The sequence below is a fragment of the Taudactylus pleione genome, unplaced genomic scaffold, assembly GCF_031769625.1.
Source record: "Taudactylus pleione unplaced genomic scaffold, aTauple2 ptg000201l, whole genome shotgun sequence".
NCBI lineage: Eukaryota > Metazoa > Chordata > Amphibia > Anura > Myobatrachidae > Taudactylus > Taudactylus pleione.
Genome location: NW_028284603.1, coordinates 45,246,319 through 45,271,844, shown reverse-complemented (window position 1 = coordinate 45,271,844; position 25,526 = coordinate 45,246,319). Strand labels below are relative to the sequence as shown.

Sequence of the window (25,526 nt, the reverse complement as noted above, 5' to 3'; positions counted from 1 at the left end):
GTTTAGATATGATGATATACGTCCATCTGTCCCTTGGAGATTGCCCAAACAGGTAAGTATGGTCCACGGAGTCTGTTCCAGGTAGAATAGCAGCAGTAGAAGCAAAAGATCCAGATGTATCCTTTTGGAATGGAGGGTTGCTTGAACATCTAACGCGTTTCGCTGGGTAACCCCCAGCTTTATCAAAGGTGATTGTCTGTTAGGTTGGTGGGGATATTTATACAGAGTCAAAATGGCCCCTAATTATCCACACATGTTAGTGGTTGCACTTCATCATTATAAACATGTTAAAAAACAACAAGTGTCCTAATAACATTAATAAAACCTGCTATTGAGGCAAACCTTCCATTAAGAGAAATATGAAATGAAGTAAATAGTAAGGTTAATTACCTCAGGCTCATCCGTCCGTGTATTGCCATGCCGATCACGTGACATCAACAGGAGATCATGTGATACTGGCAGATCACATGACCTCCTGTTTACACGGATACGGATAGCGCAGAGAGTCGGAAGTTCCCACATGTTGTGGAACGCGGAAGTGAAACACATGCTGGTCAAACGCCGACATTAAACAGGCTGCATTCAATAACATCATATTGCAGCGTCCTCAGCTCCCAGATCTAACGTCGCGACGTGATCGGCATGGCAATACATGGACGGATGAGCCTGAGGTAATTAACCTTACTATTTACTTCATTTCATATTTCTCATATTGCCTCAATAGCAGATTTAATTAATGTTATTAGGACACTTGTTGTTTTTAACATGTTTATAATGATGAAGTGCAACCACTAACATGTGTGGATAATTAGGGGCCATTTTGACTCTGTATAAATATCCCCACCAACCTAACAGACAATCACCTTTGATAAAGCTGGGGGTTACCCAGCGAAACGCGTTAGAGGTTCAAGCAACCCTCCATTCCAAAAGGATACATCTGGATCTTTTGCTTCTACTGCTGCTATTATACCTGGAACAGACTCCGTGGACCATACTTACCTGTTTGGGCAATCTCCAAGGGACAGATGGACGTATATCATCATATCTAAACCACCATTTGGATTGCAAAGTTTCACCACTCCAAGTGACACTATCAGAGCATGATGTCGCTCTAGGACACTGTGGATCCCTATTATCGTGAGTTTGGTTAGAGACTTACCCATTTGGAACATTCAATATCTTACCACTGTCATCCTAAGGAGTTCCAGAGATTACATTCATAAAATCTTTCCATTTGTATACCGTATATTTGCAGGGGTTGCATTTACAATTGGCTAATACTTATACATGTTACTTTTTATCATTATTAAATAATTGTATTTTAACTTTGATTGCACTTCATCTGGTTAATTAACCATTAGTTCTCATAGCGCTGTAACTATCTATTTCTTGTTATATATTGAGTGTGGCTAAACTCATCTACTACAGCTGCTGGAAAAATTGCCTAATTAAGCGCCCGTTGTGAAGTTTATCTTCACACTTTTCTCTGGTTTTTATAGTTAGATTACTGCCTCAAAGCCCTCAGGTTATGAGTTCAATTCCTGACCGAGATATAATTGGTGTAGAGTTTGTATGTTCTCCTTGTGTTTGAGTTGATTTCCTCTGGATGTTCCAGTTTCCTCACAAACTCCAAAAACATACTGGCAGGTTAAAAAATAAAAATGAACCATAATGTGCCTGTGTATCCATGAGCTAGGGAATACATTGCAAGCTCCACTGGGGCATGGATGGATGTGAATGACTGAAATATTAATTGTAAAGAGTTGCGTAATATAAGAGTACTATATCAATAGCTGTCACTAAAAATAATAATAATAATAATAATAATAATAATAATATGCATGACACTAAAGAGAGCGTGCTATTAGGTAAGTGCAAAACAAACAAAAAAAGATCAAGATGCATTATGAAAACCAGAATGCAACGATGGTAAAATGAACATGATGTAAAACCCTTTAAAACCTAGTTAAACACGTGTAAATAACCCTTATGGTCGTACCTGTATGTACTATGAGAAATTTGTGTTATTTTTCATAACTTAAATTCTGTACTCATTTAAGCATTTAATAATAAATAGTATTACAACTGCAACGCTCATTTACACCTGAGCATCTGTAACTAAGTAGGCAATAGACAAGGCAAAATTGCAACGTGTTAATTACTTATGATAACTGTATGACATATTTCCAAAGTAATTTGTTCAGTAGTCAAAAAATGTTTTCTTTGTTTTTTTTTACATTTTTAGAATAAATGCAAGAATCATTTTTGTTTAGACCGTGCCCTTCATGCCACAATGTACAGTGCATGGCAGCCAAGAATATGTTCATTTAAAAGGAAGTTTTTTAATGGGTGACTGCAAATCCCCATTCCAGGAACTTAGCTTTGCAAAGACCTCTCAAGGCTCCTAGTGTGCCAAACACAGAGTCAGTCGTTCCATGTGATGATTATGTAAATGTGCTGCTTTCGCTATGGCTGGCGCTTTCCATACAGAAAAAAAAGAGTCATTTAAAAAACGGTATACGTGGATCATGTCGACATTCAGAATGTTGACATCAGAATGTCAACATTGACAGAATGTCATCATGGTCATAATGTTAACATTGTGAATGTCGACAGCTGTTTTTAGATGATTTTAGAGTTAGGGTTAGGCTGCGGTTAGTCTATAGAAAACAGCATTGCTGACATGCCGCTTGTCGCCATCCATAATGTAGACATTCTGGCATACTCATTTAAACAGTACCAACATTATAAAGCAATAGATATAATTTTATAAGTGATGAATAAAAGCAATACATGGAAAGAAACATTTCCACATGCTGCAACAGAGGTCATAAATAAAAGAGGGCAAATTTTATATTCGGAGATAGGAAGACGGCTGGGGGTGGGGCACAAATCAATGACCCACAAGGTACTGTCAGATCCTTACATGCTAATGAAACATGGGTAAAGTATTGCAAAAAAAAATTCCAAAGGTTTTCTTCGGGTAATTACCCTGAATATCACCTTTTTATAGAATGGTTGACAGACAGGAATAGTCTACCCGCATTTGTGGTTGAGATCCAAGCATTAAAAGAATTCAAGAATACTGTACATAGCACAAACATCTTGCTTTTCTTCTAGGTTTCTATGAGTTACTGCATAACAAAAATGAATAAAAAAAACAAACACTATCCCATGAGCAAAAAAAAATTTTTTTTACATTTTGATGGAAAATTGATGGTTCGTTGACCAACTCAGTCATGAAATTCAAAACCATCTTTATCATACACAGCTCTCTGTCTGGCTGCACGGTTGACTGTTTGGACTAGATGGGATGTTGCTTATTTTGCGCTGGCTGACATGGTGAAATGTAGCAAGTAGCAGTACAAATTGCTGCTAGGTGATTACAATGTTGGAAATATTACACGCCACTCTGCATCACATCTTGCTCGGCTTTCTCCACAATTAAATGGTTTTATATTTTGGCAAAGTGTCCAACACCATGCATTATTTTCTACCACCTGAAAATGTATGCATTGCTCCGCACAATACATCCAGGATATACAGGAGAAATTAAGTGTTCTTAGTAAGAAACAACAGAAGCTATTTTGTTCCAGGTACTCCTCCTGCATTTGTCATAAGGTGATTTATTGGAAAAAAAAAGATGATAGCGTGTGGTACTTGTCCTCTTCCGGTCTGGCCCGGTGACAGGGGGGTAAAAGGGGCACACTTGTATGGGGCACTGTGATTCTGAGGGGCCCCGATTAATTGGTTCCTAACTGTGACGCTGTAGTGATCAGCAAAGAGCGCAAGCATGTACGAGGACCTGGGAGTCCTGTCACTATTCCCCAGACATGGATGGCCACTGCAATAAAGTTTTTCTTGTTTAGCGGCATAACGTGAGTTACATCATAATGCCACGCTGTGCTGCACCTCTGAAAAACAGAGGGGCCACTGCTGTAGCGTGAAGAGGAGCAGCCAGAAAACACAGAAGAAGGTAAGTGATTATGGACTAGAGCTGAAGAGACACTGGGGGACTGGAGCTGTGGATAGACAAGATGGCTGTAGCTGGGGAGACACAGGGAACCTGGAGAGACACGAGGGAGCTGGAGAGACTCAGGAAGCCTGGAGAGACACAAACGGGCTGGAGGGAAACTAGAAGGCTTGAATACACATGGGGGCTGGAGGGAGAAAGGGGGTTGTAGAGACACAAGGGAGCTAGAGCAAGAAAGACACATGGGGGAGTGAGGCTGGAGAGACAGGAGGAGGTAAAGCTGGAGAGACACAGAGGGAAGTGAGGCTGGAGAGACACAGGTGGGAGGTGATGCTGGAGAGACACAGGGGGTTGAGGCTGGATAAACACAGTAGGGAAGGGTCTGAAGAGAACTGGGGGGGGGGCGGAGTGGCTGGAGATTATCCACAACTGGCAGGATTAGAAGGAAAAGGCTCAGGGACAGTAATCTTCAATAAAGCACCATTTTAGCAAATACAGTTTAATAATAGAATATTGCTTGATCAGGGAAGTTCACATTTTGCCCTACAACAAAACTTAAGTTACTATGTATTATATGGTTGAAACTCTGTTATATGATGTTGACACTGGTTATATTCCTTCGCAAACAGGCATCTTCCTGACAATGTGATATCCTACATGACTAGTGAATAGTCTAATTGGAATGTGCTTTGTACTGGAACAGTATTTCTCTTCTTTTTAATGTGTTTTATTATAGGTGATATTAAGCCAGTGGTTCTTAAACTTTCACTGCACCCTATAGTATATGCATATTTTTCACACCACCCCCAGGCCAAAAGTTCCTTTTTTAGAAAGTAATTAAAAATTATTATATTAAGTTTATTGTGCTTTATTGTCATCCTAAGGTTCAGTTGTAGTGATGGACAGGGCTGCGCTTCTGTTTGTCCACATAGTTTGTGATTGGCAGACACCAGCACTGGTTTTGCCTATCACATTGACCATAAAAAATTTGATTTGGTCCTGGACCACCAACACTAGGAACCCCTGCAAGTGCTCCATGTCACCCAAAGGAGTCAGCACCCACTTTGGGAACTGATATATTAAGCTGTCACTGACTTGTTTCTCGGATTCCTCCAATGTCAATGAGGTTACAGCAAAAAAATATTTTTTACAAGACCTTACGGGACCAATCTAATCATCTAATCTAATTATTGTAGTGTAAATATAGACCAAAATGAACTACAAATAGAGCAAATTAAATTCTTTAATTCTTACATAAATAGCTTTCCATTTTGTCAGGATGGAACATTGAGGTCTGCTGTCTCGGCGCAGGAAAGGAACTGCTACTGCCTTGATCCGCTGATGTCAAAGGAACATTCCATACATCCAGAGCAACATTAGAGCCAGTTTTAGCCATCTCTCATGGAAAAAAATAAATATGGCTATATTCATAGTGATGTTTCCTGGTTTTCCTATAAACCAGGAACCAGTCAGAACTCTGTTGTGTAAGAAAAGCAAGGAACCAGTTTGGTATAACATTTCATGTATAACTACAGCTGACTTCTTTTGATTTAAAGATGTGGTACAGCAAGATAATGGTATATATGACTGGATTGTGTTGTAATATCATCAGGCAAAATATCTTGTTTCAAATTGGTGTGATTACTGCTATGTATTTTAAGGAGATCTAAAGGGGACACGTCTTGAGCCAAGAAAGTTGGGCAGTTTTGCATAGCCTGAAGGCACTTGCGCCATCTTCAACCTCTCTGACCAACATGTATATAAAGTGCAGCCTTGGTAGCTCAGAGGCCACGTGCAGCATGTTGATGTCACAGAGTTGTATAGGGAGGAGGGGGCTCGATGGTACCGGGATTGGCAGTTACTTTGTGTAAAGAGCAGACTGAGATGGTAAATGTGACCAGAGCTTGTCATTATCTACTGTAAGGATATAACTACTTCGGTATTAGACCATGTAATGTGCGGACCATTTAATGTGGGCAACCTAGGCTTCTGGGCCCAATGGACACTGATCAACCATAAAGCTTTTCAGGCCGTAATCTAAGGTGCCAGTTCTTGGGGGACGGCAGTATCACTACCAAACCATTTGCCCTGTTGTGGTACCACATTTAACTAATTAAACCATCATGTGGTTGACTCATTGCAGCTTCACAAAATACCAATTGGCCGTGATCACAGTGTGCAGAGCAGGGCCGTAGGGAGGGTGGTGCGGCCGGTGCCTCCGCACAGGGCGGAATCCTTCCAGGGTCACCGGCCACACGGTTTCCGGCTTCGGAAGTCTGCAGGAGTAGACCTCCTGCGGTGGTTCGCAGTGCACCAAAAAAGCCAGCGGAAGGTCCTGCCCACCCTCCACCCCCTGCATGGAAAGGCAAGCGCTCAGGGGGAGGAGGGGGGCGGGGAGGGAGCGAGAGGGTCGGCAGTACTGCACAGCTACGGCACTGGTGCAGAGGACCCGGAATGAGCAATGGGGACTACACAAATTCCCTTATTCTAGCCAATGTAAGAGTGGTCAGGCAATCAGTTCACCCTCCATAGCATATAAGTGATGAATTTATTTTGAAAATCGAGGGGCCACCAGGAGGAATTCATACAATTGCTCCGATTTGTAACGATCAGGGGAAAGCAAGTAAACCTAATTATTAATCATTTATTTACACATTGTGCAGTAAATATCATTGTACAATTAGGTTGTAAAATATAACATTTTTCAAACTCATCTCTAAAGGAGAGTGGCAGGCACAGAATCAAAATTTATCAGGCGGCCCATACTTCTTATGGGCGGCCCTGCACAAGAGTGTGCCTCTGTATTATATAACGGTAATAAGAACAAACCTCTGCACTTTGGAGCTCATTCAGACCCGCTCGTTAAGATGCATACTCTCGTTGCTGCTGCCGATGGTATGCAGTGTGTATGTATTGTGCGCATGCGCATACCTTAGCGAAAGTTCACAATGCATTTGCTCGCTGCGCATAGACAGCCCAGCAGAGTGAGTGACAGGGGAAACCTTTTGTAGTTGGTAACAGGGGCTGGTCATTAAAAACGGGGGAGTGGAGGTGAAAACACAGACGTACCTGAGCATCTCAAATGCATTTTAGAGGTGTGCATAATTATAAGACAGCATCATAGTACACGTCACCTGGCTTGTCTTTACACTGAAGTGCTCACAGTGCTTGCGGCAGGGTATGCTCTTTGAAATTACATTATATATTTTGATCATACTTTCTATAACCTATTATGTAAAGTTAAAGCAGCAGCATAACAAAGAGAATTGAATCCACAGAACGAGAGATATTCTGATTCATTAAAGAGGGTAGAAAAATCTTGTATTGATAAATTGTAGCAACTAATTACTAAGTATCATTTTTTTACTACAGTTTAGAAAATGAAAACAAATGTCTGTCACTCAAAATGCAATCATTACAGCATATATTAATTGTGCACTAGTGCTCATAAAATCATGTTTAGCAGACTTGTCATTAGCCAAGTTCAGTGCTTAATCTAATATATAACCTAGATCAGAAGTGAGCAATGTGATGACTGAAGACCATACTGCACGACTGTCACGACCAGGGTATCTCTTCCCAGGAACCTGCGGTGCTTACCAGTGCAGACGCTGTGGCGTGGCCCTTCCTGCGGGGGAGCTGGTACTTGGAGACTAGTGCTGGGTGCGCGTGGGTGTCTGATGTCTGTGAGTCCTGCTGGCAGGGGTAAGGCTATCTTGCCTCACCATGCTGCGGGGGTCTGGGTGCGGCCATCTTGCCTCAGGGCATGTGACATACTGGGCCTATCCTGATGCATCAGGTGATCTCTCCCAGCCACTCACGCTCTGCTGCTGGATACTTAAGGAGGTTGGAGCTCCCTGTGGTTGCCAGTGCAACGTATTTCACAGCTTGCTGTGAGAGAGTTCCCTGTGCTCCTAAGCCTTGTTCCTGCTCCGGTGCTACCTTTGCCTCCTGTCAGCTAAGTCGGCTACCACATACCTTCCAGCACCACTCTGACCAGTCCCACGGCCTCCAGTCCGGAGGTGACTGCTCTGTCTCCCACAGGTTACCCACTCCTGTGTCCTGAACCTGTTGTTAGCCCCTCGTTCAGCCATTCATCAAGGATATATCATTTAAGTCATTCTACAGCATATCAGGATATCTCATAAAGTCATTCTACATGATATCTCATTCAGCCATATTTGCATCATTTATGGATTTCACTTTAAACATCTCTGCCACTTTTCTGGACATTGACTTTGTTCTCTCCCACTACAGTAACCTATCATTCACATACCCCGGTTCAAAGTTTATTTACATTGGGACTCTAGTTACTATTTGTATATTTTCATGCCTATTAATATCCATATAAAACAACAAACTTTCCAGTTTAAATCTGTTCCTGCTTCCACTTCTGTTTCCACCCCGGGTCCACAAAAATCCCAGTCCGTAACAACGAACATACAAGCCTAGGGCAGCGAATGAAAAATGCTGGCATCTAACATAGCATAGAATTAAAAAAAAAATCACTGACTATTTACAACAGCTAATAAGTACAGATATTTATTTTGAAATATGCAAGTAAAAATTAGACCTAAATATAAAAAAAACCACAAAATATAATTATTAACCATCTACAAATATAAATATATTAGCAAAATCCACAAATGTAAAAACAATATAATTTGTAATCGCTTTGCAGAGATGGGTGTCCAATAATACTGGATTCTATGGTAACCAAACTACTAGTCTATGTTACATCCATATAAATTCCAAGTAAAAAAAAAAAAACACAAGACAATGAACAGTAATTCCAGAAAAAAAAATATAATCCATTTGTCATACACAAAATAAATGAGTACACTTTACTGTGCCGATCACCTGAACAATAGTCACTATTCTGTATTGCTATTATCTTTGCTTTCTATCTGTCCCATGTCATCCCTAGAAAGCAAAGGATACAATTTCCTGGATATCAATAAAGTTAATGTGTTCCAGACAATGCCTCTGTACAGTAATTAAAGCCTCGGGCAATTCATCGTTTCCCATATGATATTTGACCCACTCACTGCACAAGAAGCCTTGAGCACAATACCGAAATCAGCAATGCATTATTGGCCCAATACTGTGTCTCACTAGGCAAAGTCACTTGTTTAACAAAGTACAGACAGGTTATGTTGCAAAATTTTGTACACACCTTCTGCATTAAATATCCAGTATTCCAGTACTACACTAAACCCTTTAAGGGAAAATATATCTCGCACTGTAACAGAGTGCATCTAGCTTTGCCTGGATCTGAAGAATTATCTTCAATTGGAAAGGATTGTATACTGTCCTCAGCATATATTGACAAATATTGAAAGATAATAAATCAGGGTGTGCTGAAACCACAGCATAGTAGTATAAAAGTAATAGTATAAAAGTAAACAAAAAAGTGTCGCCTTTCCTCATCTATAGCAAATATTTATGCATCATTCAACCATAGAGAAAAAATGCTTGTATAACTATGGGGGTCAATTCAATTAAGCGCAATGTGAATAGCATGGAGAAGGGGTTCCCGGAGCAAATCAATTGACCACGCTGTTAAACCGACTAAAGGGTTTCTTCTTGCTCCCTCCTGAGGATGTGAGCAGAAATCCAACTAAATTGCCGGACGCGATGCAGTTTTTTAGCTTAGCACGCCTAAAATGTGCCTTAAGGCGTGCTAACTGGCATATCCCGACTAAGTGCCGAGTGCTGGGGAAACAACTGAATAGCTTCAGGAACTCCTTGCCAGCGCTATTCACATCATGTTCAATTAAATTGCCCCCTATATCTTTAACCTCATATTTCTATTTATGTGTAAGAAATCAAGATGCATCACACACCTGGCTCAGTTTTCTTCTTTGGCACATTCTTCTTCTTTGGAGCTGCCTCATTTTTGTGATCATCATGGTTCACAACAACTTCAACTTTTTTAGGTGGATGTGAGCTAGTGACTGGTGGGCTTGGCCGAGATCCAACAGGAGGAACAGCAACCACAGGAACTTCTTTGACTGGAACCTCCAAAACTGGAACTTGCTTCGAAACTGCCTTGGTCACAGCCACCACTGGAGCCTGAGATGGTTCGACCTTTTGGACTTTCTTCTCTTGCTTTTTCTTCTTGTCTTTAGGGGAAGGTGCAGCCTTTTCTGGCGGTGGGATCACAACTGGTACTACAGGAGTTTCCTGAATCTTCACGGCCTCTACTACAATTTCAGGTTCCAATACAACTTTTTTCTGCTCGTTAGAATCCACAGCCGGTTCATGTTCAGGTAACTTTCCATTGGGTTTGTCTTCCTTCTTCTTAGACTTTGCTTTTTTTTCAGGGAGTTTATCTTTTTTCTTTTTATCAACTTTTGGTACTTGGCTCTTTTCTAGCTCTTTGCGTTGCTTCGCCAAGGCTTCTTCATAAGAGGTCTCTTTCATAGAAAAGGAAGACACCAGGACAATACCAATTGCCGATATAACCATGAAACCTCCAAAAACCATAACTCCTAAAGTCTGAGGATCGTATATATCCATACTGATTTTCTTTTATGATACCTAAAATAAGAAAGAAACAGAGGTCAGAAAAATTGTCATCCAAGAAAACAAAAAGGCATTCCAAGCATTCTGTGGGCTAATTGTAATAGACTGCGAGCCATCGCTGCTGCGGGAATACATGCGAGTATGCCCGTATTTTTAAAGCAGCAAGCAAGTTAAAGGCTAAACCAAGCTGGTTTAGCCTTTAACATGCTTGCTGCTTTAAAAATTTCAGGCATACTCGCTTGTATTCCCGCACCGGCGTAAGCAGGCAATCTATTACATTTAGCCCTATATCTCTGTTGGAAATATATTAATCTTTATTCTACTCAGGAAGCACTCAGTATATTTCGAAATCTACAAAAATCTGCTTACATTTGCACAGGTGAGACTTACAGTTTTATAGTTTGTATGCATTATTTTATAATTAAAACGCAACATGTTTATTACTAAAAAGTGCAGTTACAATATGTTTAAACAAATGCCTATAAATAAAAGTATTTCAGAAAACAAATATAAATGTATTCTATGCATTTCCTTTCTGAGTATCTATTCAAAGATACTGTAAGGAAAGACTTGATAGGCCTAGAATTGAAACCTACATAAGATGTGTTTGTATTGAAGAAAATGTAAATAAATCCCTTAAAGCATATCAGATTCGCCTGCAATAGTCCTATGGTAATTGAGTAGGCCAGAATGGAAGATGGAACCTTCTCTGCTACTAACTGCGACATGTAGCTGGATCACTGCCCACAGTGATATATAGTATAGAGCAGAGCGGAAGTGTGGACCTGATCATGGGTAATCTGTGATGCTATCAGGGATTGGTGGGAGAACACACAGAGCTAAGACGGGATATCCCCTTTCTGTCAGCATTGGTGGATCCCTTGCATATTGTCAGCTACTGTTGGCATCTTTTTACACTGAATCTGTCAGTGTTGGCAATACAGGAGACCAGTGACTAGCTCCCTTGGTTAAAGAAGAATAAAAAAGGAATCCCAAACTTAATGTAACGTAAACTTACAATATCACCATCAGATAGGAGGTCATTTAGAATTAATTCAAGTACGGAGCAGGAATATTTTTTATATATATATATATATATACATATATATATATATATATATATATATACGACAGGCTCAATCCACGGCACTCGACCATCTGGGGTGCCCTTGGTATGTGACCACACCATCTACATAAAAAATATCATACAAACTCGGCACTCACATGCTTTTCAAACTGCAACTCCTTTGAACATAGGGAATGTTGGTTCCAAAATATTGCAATAATTTGTTAAACTGGCCTCTCTTTAAGGCAGGACCCAGTTTTCTGTTTAAAATGTATGCAAGCTTGAGGCCAAGATAGCAGATCAAGTTCATTTATCTGAGAATCAGTGTAGGGACTGGCTAGATGGGAATACCGTGAAGCGGTGGCCAGCTTAACAAATTATTGCAATATTTTGGAACCAACATTCCCTATGTTCAAAGGAGTTGCAGTTTGAAAAGCATGTGAGTGCCGAGTTTGTATGATATTTTTTATATATATATATATATATATATATATATATAAACCATATGCAGAGGTCCGGCTCTCCCTTTACAGCATAAATAGGTCGGGTGCCCGCAAGTAAATAAATGGTATACTCCACCGATAGATGCAGCACTCCTGGCACAGAATAATCACAGATACGTCAACGTAATAGACAACGTTTCAGTGCCCTTTTATTAATATTTGTGGCAGACCTGATGAAAGTGCCACAAATATTAATAAAAGGGCACTGAAACGTTGTCTATTACATTGACGTATCTGTGATTATTCTGTGCCAGGAGTGCTGCATCTATCGGTGGAGTATATATATATATATATATATATAAATTCTATAATATTGTGTAGGTCCCCCTCATGCCGACAATCAAAATAACACTGACCTGTCAAGCCATGGACTCCACAAGACCTATGATGGTGTCCTGTGGTATATGGCACCAAGACGTTGGCAACATATCCTTTAAGACCCTGTTGCTGGTTTACCGGTTGTCCTTTCTTGGACTACATTTGGTAGGTAGCAACCTCTGCATAGCAGGAACACCTCACAAGTCCGGCCATTTGGAGATGCTCTGACCCAATCATCTAGTCATCACAATTTGTCCCTTGTCAAAGTCACCAAGATCCTTACGCTTACCCATTTCTCCTGCTTTCAACACATCAACTACAAGAACGGACACTTCACTTGCTGCCTAATATATCCAACCCCCTGACAGGTACCATTGTAATGAGATAATCAATGTTATTCACCTCACCTGACAGTGGTTTTAATGTTATGGCTTATGGGTCAGAAAGAATCTACACAGCTTGCACTGGTGCCCAATTAGAAGTAATGGCACTCCACATCCATCGAAATAAACGGCAGCCAGAGATGGTAAAGCAAATAAGCCACGACTGTGTATTTCAGATCAAAGGTTCAGTCCTGAAATATTGATCTCAATACACGATCGTGGCTTATATGCCATATTGTCTCTGGGTGCCGTTTACCGAGATGGATGTGGAGTAGATATATATATATATATATATATATATATATATAAATTATTTGGAATTAAAGACTGACTTATGATTGCTGGAACATTCCAGTTTTCTTAAAATGTAAATAACCTGATTTAATTTATGCAATTCTCTAACATAGAACTGTCACAAAAAATAATAATAAAAAGAGAAATGTAGATTACTTTCTATAATATAAAACATTGCCAGTCACAAGGTCGTTTTCAAAGATCTCAACTTTTTCTTTCTTATTCATATTGTCATCCAAGTGGTCATACAACTATTTGCAAATGATCATTTATCGATTCCCTTATGGTGATAATAAAGATTACAATTATCAGCTACAGTACTTGTGGAAGCTGGAACATTGGTTTTGTTCAAAAACTGTATTGGAGACTACCTGCCAAGTTCTACTGTAGTAAATGGCAATGGAGTGGAATAATATTTTCTTTTTCTTTTGCATTAATACATACTGTATTGGCTGAAATAAATTTTCACAAGTAGTTTAACAACACTTCTTTTACCACCTGTAAGTGAACATTGGCGAATACACAGCTGTACCGAGAAACTGTTTCTTATACAATATTTACCTTATAGATGAGAATGTGCTTCAAGCAATAGTGAGTTAAGGGGTGCAATCAAGTGGTCGACCTGGCCTCCACTCATTGTAAATAGCTAGCACAGTGGATGAAACAGCATGAAAATGAACTGGCAAAGTAATGGTGCATTCTTTTATGCTTTTTATGTTTGCTTTAACTAATATAATCTATTGTACTGTTAACGCATAAGAAATTAGTAATCATGTGTATTAAAACTACAATGCACCATTTTAGAAGGCAATGATGCTACAGTACTGTTGACTCCATTCTGTCCTATTTTAAATGCACTTTCATGGATTTATTCACATGTGGACAATAACAAGTTTTCAAATCATTATTAGAACTAACTTAAACGTTTTTGGAATTTACAATTTAAAAAAAAAAACACATGTAAAGTGCCTGGGTGTGCGCATACCATCAAATGATCACCCTAATTGTTGCATTCCTTCACTCGTTCCTCCAGTTCAGTGCCCTCAGCGCTCTCACTAGTTCACAATGAGAGTGAGCAGCAGCTTTATCCACAGCTCAGCTCCACATTTATCTAGTTCCTGTGTGATGTGGATGAGTGTTTGTTACTCCCTTATTATACCTATGCCACAGCTATCTGAGTCTCATTCTGCAGCACGTGCTCTTTTTAAGTTCAAGAAGTCATGTGCTTACATTTATGTATAAGACAGTTTTACAGGTATGTGGATGGCCATGACAGCAGAGTAGTCTGTAGGGGTTCTAAGGTTTGCATCGTCACATGGGAATAGTTTGGCAGGTGGGGGTATTCCTTGCTGACTCCAGATAACAAGGGAGGGATCATTTTGGCTGGCGTTTCCTGCTCTGCCCAAGGGCAAACAGCCTTTATCACCCCACAAATGGACCTGGCTTTTCCACCTTGCCTTAGCTCGCAGAGATCGAGTTGAATCCTATACTTTTATGAAATAATTTTTTTGTATTTAGCTTTTAAGGGTCACAGAAACAAAATAAGGGAAATAAGGGAAGATACAAGGAGTGATATTATACAGCTATCCTACCGCAAAATAATTATGGCATAACCACCAACACAAATTGTGTCAAAGGTACATAAAAAAAGCATATTAGATGTAAACTAAGTATTTAAATTAAAATAAAAAAAATAACCTTTAGGCTTTAACAAAAAAGGATGAAAATAATATAAATAACATGTGAGATATGTACATTATAATTTAAGCACCCAGCATGCCATGTGAATAGATCAGGTTATTTACAATATCTCATGTAAGTGTATCTACAACTAGGAAACTGAACTTGAACTGAAGTAATTAAATTACAGAGCTGGAAAATTGTTGAATATATATATATATATATATATATATATATATATATATATATACAGCCATGGCCAAAAGTTTTGAGAATTACACAAGTACAGTATTGGTTTTCACAAAGTTTGCTGCTTCAGTGTTTTTAGACCTTTTTGTCAGATGTTACTATGGTATACTTAAGTGAAACTACAAGCATTTCATAAGTATTAAAGGCTTTTATTGACAATTACATTAACTTTATGCAAAGAGTCAATATTTGCAGTGTTGACCCTTCCTTTTCAAGACCTATGCAATTTGCCCTGGCATGCTGTAAATCAACTTCTGGGCCACATACTGACTGATGGCCGCCCATTCTTGCCTAATCAATGCTTGGAGTTTGTCAGAATTTGTGGGTTTTTGTTTGTCCACCCGTCTCTTGACCACAAGTTCTCAATAGGATTGAGGTCTGGGACGTTTCCTGGCCATGGACAAAAATGTCAATGTTTTGTTCCCCGAGCCACTTAGTTATCACTTTTGCCATATAGCAAGGTGCTCCATCATGCCGGAAAAGGCATTGTTCATTACCAAACTGTTCTTGGATGGTTGGGAGAAGTTGCTCTTGGACGATGTTTTGGTACTATTCTTTATTAAGTTTATAGGTCATCTGCTTTTGTGACATAGATAGAGGTGAACTCTGTTGAATCAGCGCAGTGATCTCCTAAATCGGTCTAAAAAGGTCTAAAAACACTGAAGCAGCAAACTTGAGAAAACCAATACTTGTGTCATTCTCAAAACTTTTGGCCACGCTGTATAGCTTTAGGTCACAATTACGCACAATAGTGGTTGACCTGACCGCCGCAGGATATTGGCCGCTTCCTGTGTACAGCTTTCGGTATGGCTGCATATGCCGCCGCACTGCCTTAATTATGCATGCCCCTATAACGGCGTTATAACGCCTGCGTTCACCTGACCACCCCCTGTCACCACCCACAAACGGCAATTCCTGTCAATCAATATCAGAAGGGTCTGCATGCACACTGCGTGTAGTCTGCGTACCATAACCCGATCACACTGGCTAGCTCACGCACGCGCAGTGTAATGCATACTCATGCACAGTGCGAATTAATCGACCGATTGCGTGCATTCTATCCTTTGCGTTCCTTGCTGAATCAGGCACCATATACCTTAGTACATGCAATATATTCTCATGTTAGTCATAATAATGTGAAATTAGAATTAAAATACAGTTACTTAAATAAGGGATGGAGCTACTCACCCCATTCACCCCCTCTACCTGTAGCAGAAGTCCCACACTGACTCCCCCACCCTCCAATCGCTTTAGTAGTACATCAATTAAGACTGCAGGAACTTGTATTCTACAAATGCCGCTCCCACTGTGAAAAATAATGCCCTTTATTACTACAATTACCCGTGCATCTGCCGCCACCAGGGATGCAGCACAGGGCTTGTTGGATGCTCGGTAGGGGGAACCCCATTTTCCCCACTTTCCCGAGGATTGCCAGCCCTGGGCTGACCAGTTTGGAGCTGGTTTAATGCTTTGGCAGGAAGAGCCCACACTGTGTGTCTTCATGCTGTGTGTTACAGCCCTGGTTATAGGGGGAACACCATTGCGGTTTTTCCCACGATTTTCCATGACTAGATCAGGCTGAAGGTCCAGGGCTGGTTATGGATTTGGGTTAAGGTATGCCCTTTTTAAAAAAAAAATATTTAGGTGCTATTAAGCCTAAAGCCAGGTACACACTAGACAATATATTGGATGATTGGTCGTTTTAGGATGAATCGGAGCGACAAACCGACCACATTGTCCACTGTGTACGCACAAATGCGCGCTTCCGCACGTTGTTTGTCGCATCATAAGATCTACCTGAATCTGAAAATCTAGCGAGCAACAGCATGGTTCTGGATGCGCCGGTGGAACAACATATCGGGCGGTCGTACACCAGATCGTGCAGTGTGTACAAACTGCCCGATATATCATCCAGTCGCATCTGGTATTGTTGAGTACACACATTGTCTAGTGTGTACCCAGCATTAGAAGCATGCACAGATCATAGTGATCTGTGATGTATCTTTTTTAATGTTTAAATTAAATTATTAGGTTGTATTTGCAATTGATGTTGAACAGATAGCTCAAAACCAGCCATATGCAACTAACATCGAATTTGATTTTGAAAACAATTTCAAAATCGAATGTTAGTAAATGAGTGATTTGACCAGTGATTTATATGGTCGATTTTGAGTAATTACCTACCGTATATACTCGAGTATAAGTCGACCCGAATATAGGCCGCGGTACCTAATTTTACCCCAAAAAACTGGGAAAACTTATTGACTCGAGTATAAGCCTAGGGTGGGAAATGCAGCAGCTGGCAGTGCCCCCAGTAGTAATCCCCCCTGGTAGTGCCCCCAGAAGTAATTGCCCCTGGTAGTGCCCACAGTAGTAATCCCCCCTGGTAGTGCCCCCAGAAGTAATTCCCCCTGGTAGTGCCCCCAGTAGTAATCCCCCCCTGGTAGTGCCCCCAGAAGTAATCCCCCCCTGGTAGTGCCCCCAGAAGTAATCCCCCCCTGGTAGTGCCCCCAGAAGTAATCCCCCTCTGGTAGTGCCCCCACAAGTAATCCCCCCCCTGGTAGTGCCCCCACAAGTAATCCCCCTCTGGTAGTGCCCCCACAAGTAATCCCCCCCTGGTAGTGCCCCCAGAAGTAATCCCCCCTGGTAGTGCCCCCAGTAGTCCTAATAAAAATAAAAAATAAAACACTTACCTGAAACCACGCTCCTGGTACCACCGCTGCTATCAGCTCCTCCGGCCGCTTTGCATTATGGGAGAGACGTCGTCATGACGTCTCTCCCATTACCCACTGCGGGAGCCGGAAGATGGCTCCCGCAGTGGGAGCAGCAGCAGCCGATGAGAGTCTGACAGACTCTCATCGGCTGTTGATTACAACAAACACACAGCTGCCGGCTCCGGCGGTTGTGTGCTTGGAAGTGTGTAGTGCTGACCGAACTCCGTCCGGTCAGCGCTACACACGCGGTGCAGCTGTGTCACAGAGACACAGTCTGCACCGCGGCCCGCATGGTATGCTACTCAGCTGCGTACCATGCGGGCATGACTTGATTATAAGCCGAGGGGGGGCTTTTTCAGCACAAAAAATGTGCTGAAAAACTCAGCTTATGCTCGAGTATATACGTTAAGTGTGAACCTTAACAATTTGTCAGGATTTTTGTTTATGCGGGCATACACTGCCAGATTACATGCCTGTCAGACTGACAGACATTTTATCTGGCTGCCTGACACCCAGCAGATTTCACGGACATACAACGTGACATATCTCACAGTGTATTGTCCCCGATATCTGAGGAGACATTTTCCCGTTCTTTCCCTGTGAAGGAATAGGGGAAATGCCTGTTGTCGGCCGTGGCTGGGCATACACTGCCCGACGTGGCTGACTTTCACTTTGAGAATATCGAATGGAACGGGCATACTGAACAATCCGGTATGCCCGACCAATCAATATTTTCAGATTGATTTCCTGCATACGCTGTGCAATTACAGTGTCTAGCCGATCCGCTGATATCAGGCGGATCGTCCCGATAATTGTATAGTGTATACCTAGCATTAGATTTAATTCTGTGTTTATTTTATCTTTGTTATTCTTATTTGTTAAGCAAAGTAAAATGCACGGTCATCTGGATGTCATTGTACAAATATTTATGCCTACAACACTTGTAAATTATATTTTCCTACCGTATGTTCTCTTTCATATAAATCGAGGTTGTTGAAGAAAAAGAAAAGTGTCTGTGAATACTAGAGGGCCAGAAATCATGCTATATCTAGGTCTCAGTCTGTGACAAGGAGTCTGGTTCTAGACATATTTCCAGCTTAGGAACAGCATCAGTCTTTCCACTTCTGAGTTTTTTTCCCTTAGCAGTACAGTGTTAACCTATACCGGAATCCTAGAAATATTCCTTAAAAATGAAAACACTAGCTGCACTGTGCCTTGTCTACAGACAGACGCTTGTGGCAGACATGTCTGCCAACACTGCCGCATTTTTAGCACACAGCCAAAACAGACACTAAATATTTGAGTGGCAGGTAGATTTCTACTAAAATATACATTTAGTATACATTTTCTTGGCAGGAAAATTGTACCTTGTAGAAGTAGGAGACTAATATAGAATGAAGACCTAAATTTAAAATGTACTTTTTTTTTTTTACATTTTCAATCTTAGAAGTTAAATCTCAGTGGTATTAAACGAGTAATATAAATATTTATAGAAATCCTTAATCTTTTATATGGGAGTTCAGGAATCACATGCTCCTCACCTCTTCTTGTACCAAAAACAACAAAATCATACATATACTGTACATAAAAGAAAGAAGACAATATTAGAACATTCTGAATGAAAACTATTTAATTTATTAAGGTCCTATCACTATGGAGATGCAAACGCCAGTTACCTGAGGTGCGGAACAAACAGTCAACATTCAGAATGTTGATACCAGAATGTCAAAATGAACGGCATGTACAAGTCAAATGTTGACAATGTGGTTTTGGCTATTTTGACATAGGAAATGGGTTCCAATGTCATTCCTCTTTGCATGTATTAAACTAGCATTAAAAAGGCTATTAAATGCATGTCGGCCTTACACCATACTTGCCAACTGTATTCAAGCCACATTTTTGTTATCCCAATTTACGGCCTTTAACAGTGCAGGGCAGATGTACACATCGTCGTAGCCCAGCCTCCTGCTGTTCAAAACTGGGTTTCGCTGTATTTTACTGCAGTGTGCGGGCTAGTACATTGTGAATCACGTCATCCAGCCTCTTGGTCGCCCACTTCAGTCAAGAAGTGGGCGGAACCGGTAGACTGGCCAACTCTGTCTGGAGCCTGGGAGAGACCCTCCAAATTCGGGGTTCTCCCAGACCTTTCCGGGAGAGTTGACAAGTATGCCTTACACTGGTATGCAAGTAATATTTTTTTATTTACAGTACACTTAAACCTATAAACATCTACATCCCGAACATTGAAGCATGTATCCTGCACATTATTTTTAGTTCAGTGATACTGATAAAATAACAGATAAAATGGATGTGACTACAAGTGATCAAGTCATATGATCACAGTCCAAGTGACCAAACATCTAACTTAATATTATAGCAGAAATAAATACATTAAAAAGAAACGACCAGTAACCACATAACAAGTGTGATGGTCCGTCATAATAGCTTGTGAATGCAATAGGAGACTGGTTAATATCAATACCAAGTTGACTCCTGCCAGCCACGGCTGCGGGTTGGGTATGTTTACCTCTGCCAACATGTGGAGCAGCTGCAGGGAAGAAAGGGCACTTGTCTGACAGTGACAGGAGAATACGTTATCTGTAGGGACAGTCAATCAGGGCAACGAAGGCATGGAATCATGAACAGCTGATGTTAGCCCCATCTCTCCAAAAAAAAAAAAAAACACTGAGGCTTTTATTATCTCGCCCAGTAGTAAATCACATATATTTGGAAATAAAAAAGGAAACAAAAAAAATAGGGACATTTATGATAACTGCTACACAAGAATAAATTGCAGCCCACAGATAACAATCCTATGTTTGTATTAATTAAAAACAAAATGAACTAGAAAAAGGAGCGTTACAATATATAACTTGTTGCTGTGAAGCAAATCTTTCTCTCCAAACTAGATTTAATTAAAGACCCCAGTATTAAGCTGCATACACACGTAAAGATTTTCTGTCCAACCATCCAACTAGTTGATTGGATGGAATGAAAATCTGGTAACGTATGGGAGTAACTGACGATCAGCAATTTGCTCCTAAATGCCAGAAAACAGATGAAATTGGTCGGCAGACAAGTTTGTTAAATGTTTGATCTAAATGATCTAAATAGTTTGTTCAAACAACAGTTTTTGTCCATTTTCCAGCGTTTGGGAGCAAATTGCTGATCATCAGTTACTCCCATACGTTACCAGATTACCATTCCAACCAATCAACTAGTGGGATGGTTGGACAGAAAATCTTTAGGTGTATGCACTCTAATACTGTGCACACACTTGGCAATATATCGTACGATTTACAAGCAATATATTGCAAGTTCTCTGCGGGTTTGTACACCTGATATGTCTGTGAACGATGTCAGGTCGGCCCTGCAACACAGTCGATGCAGATATATCTGAAAGATTTATCAGTTCATCTGGCTATGTATACACAACTAACCGTACACTGGCTGCAGGGACCGCCAACACTGACATCTCAACTGGGCGGGCATTTAAATGCCCGCCCAGCTGTGATGTCAGCCCAGACAGATCATGCGGCCACTTGGTAAGTGTGTATAGCTTACTGTGAGATTTTGCTCATAGTAACGAAAATAAATCAGCTTGTAGTTATTAGTTTCCAGAATGTACTAGATAAATGAAGCTTATTGGTTGCAAATGGCAAATTCTCCACTTGTCTTCTTTAAAAGGTTTTTATAAATGTACCATTTATAGTGTATGCACTGGTGGAAAGTATCAGCCACCGGTATTAAAGCAGCCACTCTCAGGCAGGCAGTAGACTCTGGCTTTGTGCCATAGTCTACTGTACATGCCCAAGTCTCCGGGAACATGACAACTGCACCTTAATCCCGCAGATATCACTACAGCGCATGCGCAAATTACTTGGAAAATGGCCACCGCACCATTTTCCCAGTGCTTAAAGTCTACAGAACAGGCTGACTCGGGACTCCGGATAGGAAAGTATACCAATTACATGGGTGTAGGGGGTGCGGCGTGGGCTCCCCTGGACCCTGGGGCCCATGTGCACCGCACATCCTACACCCCTTATAGATATGCCAATGCACCCTGTCATACCTCACTGAGATGAGACTGCACTGTGACTGGAGGCGTGGCTTCACTGACAGTACAGAAAATGCTAAATATTGCAGAACACCTTTGAAATGGGATGGGTACAGAATGCTGGCGTTCGGGATCCCGGCAGTCAGAATCCCAACGCCGGCATCCCGACAAAATTACAATACAGACACTTTGTCGGTAGCTATAAGTGGCTTGGAGCTTCAGAAATTCAAATTTTTTTTATGGGACTCCCATGTTTCAAATGTGGGTTCCTTCACATATTCAGGTGTCAGTAAGAACATGTAATGCCCACCCGCCCATATGCAGAAAATTTATGTTTTCTGTAGAGCAGGCCGGGTAATATAGTCTGGGGATCACTGGATAAGAGGGAACCCACCTCTTTCATATGTGGATGTCCCTGAATTTCTGGAAGTCATGATTCCCTTGAATCCATGATTTTTCTGTATTGCAGCGAATAATGTCTGCTGCTCACTTTGATTGACATTAGCTTTTATGGGGGAAGCCTCGATTTTCCTAGGGTGCCAGGTTGCTATAATGGAGGGACTTAAAGTCCCACTCACCAGTGTGGATAGGCTATTTAAAATTTTTGTAGGAAACCCCCTCCCCATCATTGTGGAAGTCAACGTCTGCAGTTTACACTCGTCTTCCGCAGTAAAGGGTTAAATCATGTATCTTTTTAAGGATACCAGTTACATACTATCTAATCAGATGAGACAAACTATTCAAAGATAATTTAGTTACGTAATAACCTTCAGTTATGAAGAGCTTGATCATGGTGTACACAACACAAACCATAAATGAAAATGTGCAAGGCCATATAATCAATATTCCATATGTATAAAGTATATAACATTCTGTGGTATTGCAAAACTTTCCTTACTTTTCTGAGAGATCCCATCGAGTCATGAGTTGTGGAGAGTTCTGCAGGAGCTGGTTACATTAATGATGTGTGAGTTACAAGACTATTAAGATCTTCTCTCTTTAATGTAACTTTCCCTTTTATGATCTGGAGTGAACTCTCTAAACACTGGTGCAGCAGTGCAATGTACATTGCTTGTAATTAAGGACTCCCTAGAGACGTATCCAGGTTTATTTTCAATTAGTTACCTAGCATTGTAAGCCTTTTCATAGCTAGCCAGCTAACAGGAGAACAAACTAACCTCACAGAAAGGAACTAGTCAAATAAAAGATTTATACCCGGATAACATTAAAAAAAATAAATGACCTCTTCCATTTGTGTAAAATGCTCCTACACTTACAACGTATTTTACTATTAATTTGCTGTTGCTGAATCAGTTGTTATAAAGAGGGGGTTTACATTTTTCTAAGATCAATAACAATTACACTAGGGAACAGTCAATCTGTTGCCAGGGAATTAAGAGTCGATTCCATTAATTTTGTGCTACTGATCAGGAATATTCCATGCTTATTTTTCAATTGGTTCTAGTTTTTGAGATATGCATATGTCTTTAATATTTATGAAAAATTTAATTAAACAATGTTAAAAATAGCTAAAAGATATTTTTTTTGTTCTGATTAAATTTGATTAGTAAAATGTTATAAAAAGACTCAGGATAATTACATACATAAGTGTTAGGAAGCTATGAGAACCGTTTTTTGTAGGATTTTCTTTTGTATTCTTGTTGCAGATTCCAACAATAATCCAACCTTCCTTGATATCTTTCTTACATTACCTGAATATCCTGAAGGAACCGTTCACCCTGTTCTTCGCTTAAATCTCCTAGATTGGATGGGAAGTGATCTAAATGGCTGTACAAAAAATTTACTTTAATACTAATCTTGGCACCTACTTTCTCGAAACATTTTAGCATGCTGTGGACTAATTCATGATAGTTGTCTGCCTTGTGATTGCCTAAAAATTTTTGAATGACAGACACATAACTCAGTTTCCGTATGTGTGGGCCGTCAAAAATTCCTGCCTTTAATTTTTCAATACTAAGAGATGGAAATGTTCGCCTGACTTGTCCAATGCTTTTACAAATTGTTTAATTAAACCCAGTTTGATTTGGAGAGGCGGCAGTATGATTTTTTTCCTGTCAATTAAGGGCTCATGAATGATGTTGGCTTCTCCTACAGTTATAACTTCTCTTGGAGGCATAAGGTTTGCTGCAAGTGCTTTTGTTTTGCACGACTATCCCATAAGCATATGTGACAAGGATACTTAGTATATCCACTTTGCTGCCCAAGAAGAAAGTTTACATTTTTAAATTGACACAAACAGACCACTGATGTTGAGAATAAGCAATTTTTTGTAAGACTAACTTCATATTTTCATAATGTTCTTTAAGTTTTGTTCGAATGACCGATAGATATCGATGCAAATTTATTCCCATTGTGCAGTAATACGCATTTTAAGCTCCTTTTAGAACTATCCAAAAAGAGCCGCCAGTCTTCAGCTCAATATTCTGGTAAGCCCATCGTCTAGAGAAGTTCCGGAATAGTGTTGCAATACACAAGATTATCTTGGCGAAAGAAAGGGATTATGGCTATCTCTCTATTTCGATACGACGTTATAGTAACATCCGGCTCAAGACAGTGCTTTTCTTGAAATCTGGATGCTAAAAGCTCGGCTCCTTTTTTCAATCAATTCAAGTTAGTTCCTTTTGAGAAAATTTGTTTGGAGTAGAGGAACTTTCTTCAAACTCACTTTCATCTGTGTTGTCACTTGCACTGGATGAAATTAACATTTCCACATCATCACATTCAACTTCGCACAAAGAACTGAATGATGGTACAGGTAAATCTTCGCTATGTGGTATCGGTTGTTTTGCCGAATTCATACTTTGGTATTCCCATCTGCCTTTCTTCTTCTTACAGCACAAAAATATAACTCAAGTGATCTTTTGGCTCACACCACATCATAGGTATGCCGAAATTAAGTCCTTTTCGAACGCCGTTAGTCTAATTGCGGAGTGATTTTATCGCAGGTTTTACAAACTTTGTGAGGCACCCAAATCTTGTCTTGCTGGCTTATGTGACGCCCAAAATAAGCCTGATACGCTTGTTTTACGAATACAGTTATATTTTTTCTTTCTTTTGCAACACAATATTTGCCACAAATATAACAAAAAACATCAGGGTTGTTACTACACCGTCTCCAAGAAGAACTCATTTTTATGGCGCAAACATTTTGTTTCACACATTCAGTGTTAACTCCCAACAAAAGCCGAGGATGTACTGAACAACACAAGCCCAAACGTTGGGAAATTGGTTGTGGTGGGACAGAGAGAGGGCGAACAAAGGAACAGGCAGTGTGCTAACTGCGTCACTCTGTCCTCTCCGTTGTTCCTGTCTGTATGCTGCTAGGAGGCGTGGCTGTGGTCTGAGGATGTCCCAGCAGGCTCAGCAGTGCACTGCCACGCCTCCTCCCAGTGTAAGTGAGGAGATATGAATGTGTTGTGTTGCTCCTGTCTGTATGCTGGGAGGAGGCGTGGCTGTGGTCTGAGGATGTACCAGCAGGCTCAGCAATGCATGGCCACGCCTCCTCCCAGCGTTAGTGAGGAGATATGAATGCGTTGTGTTGCTCCTGTCTGTATGCTGGGAGGAGGCGTGGCTGTGGTCTGAGGATGTCCCAGCAGGCTCAGCAGTGCACTGCCACGCCTCCTCCCAGTGTAAGTGAGGAGATATGAATGCGTTGTGTTGCTCCTGTCTGTATGCTGGGAGGAGGCGTGGCTGTGGTCTGAGGATGTACCAGCAGGCTCAGCAATGCATGGCCACGCCTC

The 25,526-nt window shown here is 40.7% G+C and overlaps 1 protein-coding gene across 3 annotated transcripts in view; it reads right to left on the bottom strand.

Moving 5' to 3' along the window:
• RRBP1 (ribosome binding protein 1) overlaps positions 1–25,526 on the bottom strand; it is a 93,630-nt gene that overhangs the window by 51,427 nt on the left and 16,677 nt on the right. For all 3 annotated transcript variants that reach the window (XM_088477353.1, XM_088477354.1, XM_088477352.1), the window contains exon 2: positions 9,820–10,516. In XM_088477353.1, the coding sequence (XP_088333479.1) occupies positions 9,820–10,495 (676 nt within the window). In that variant the 5' untranslated portion in view covers positions 10,496–10,516. The remainder of the gene's footprint in view (positions 1–9,819; positions 10,517–25,526) is intronic.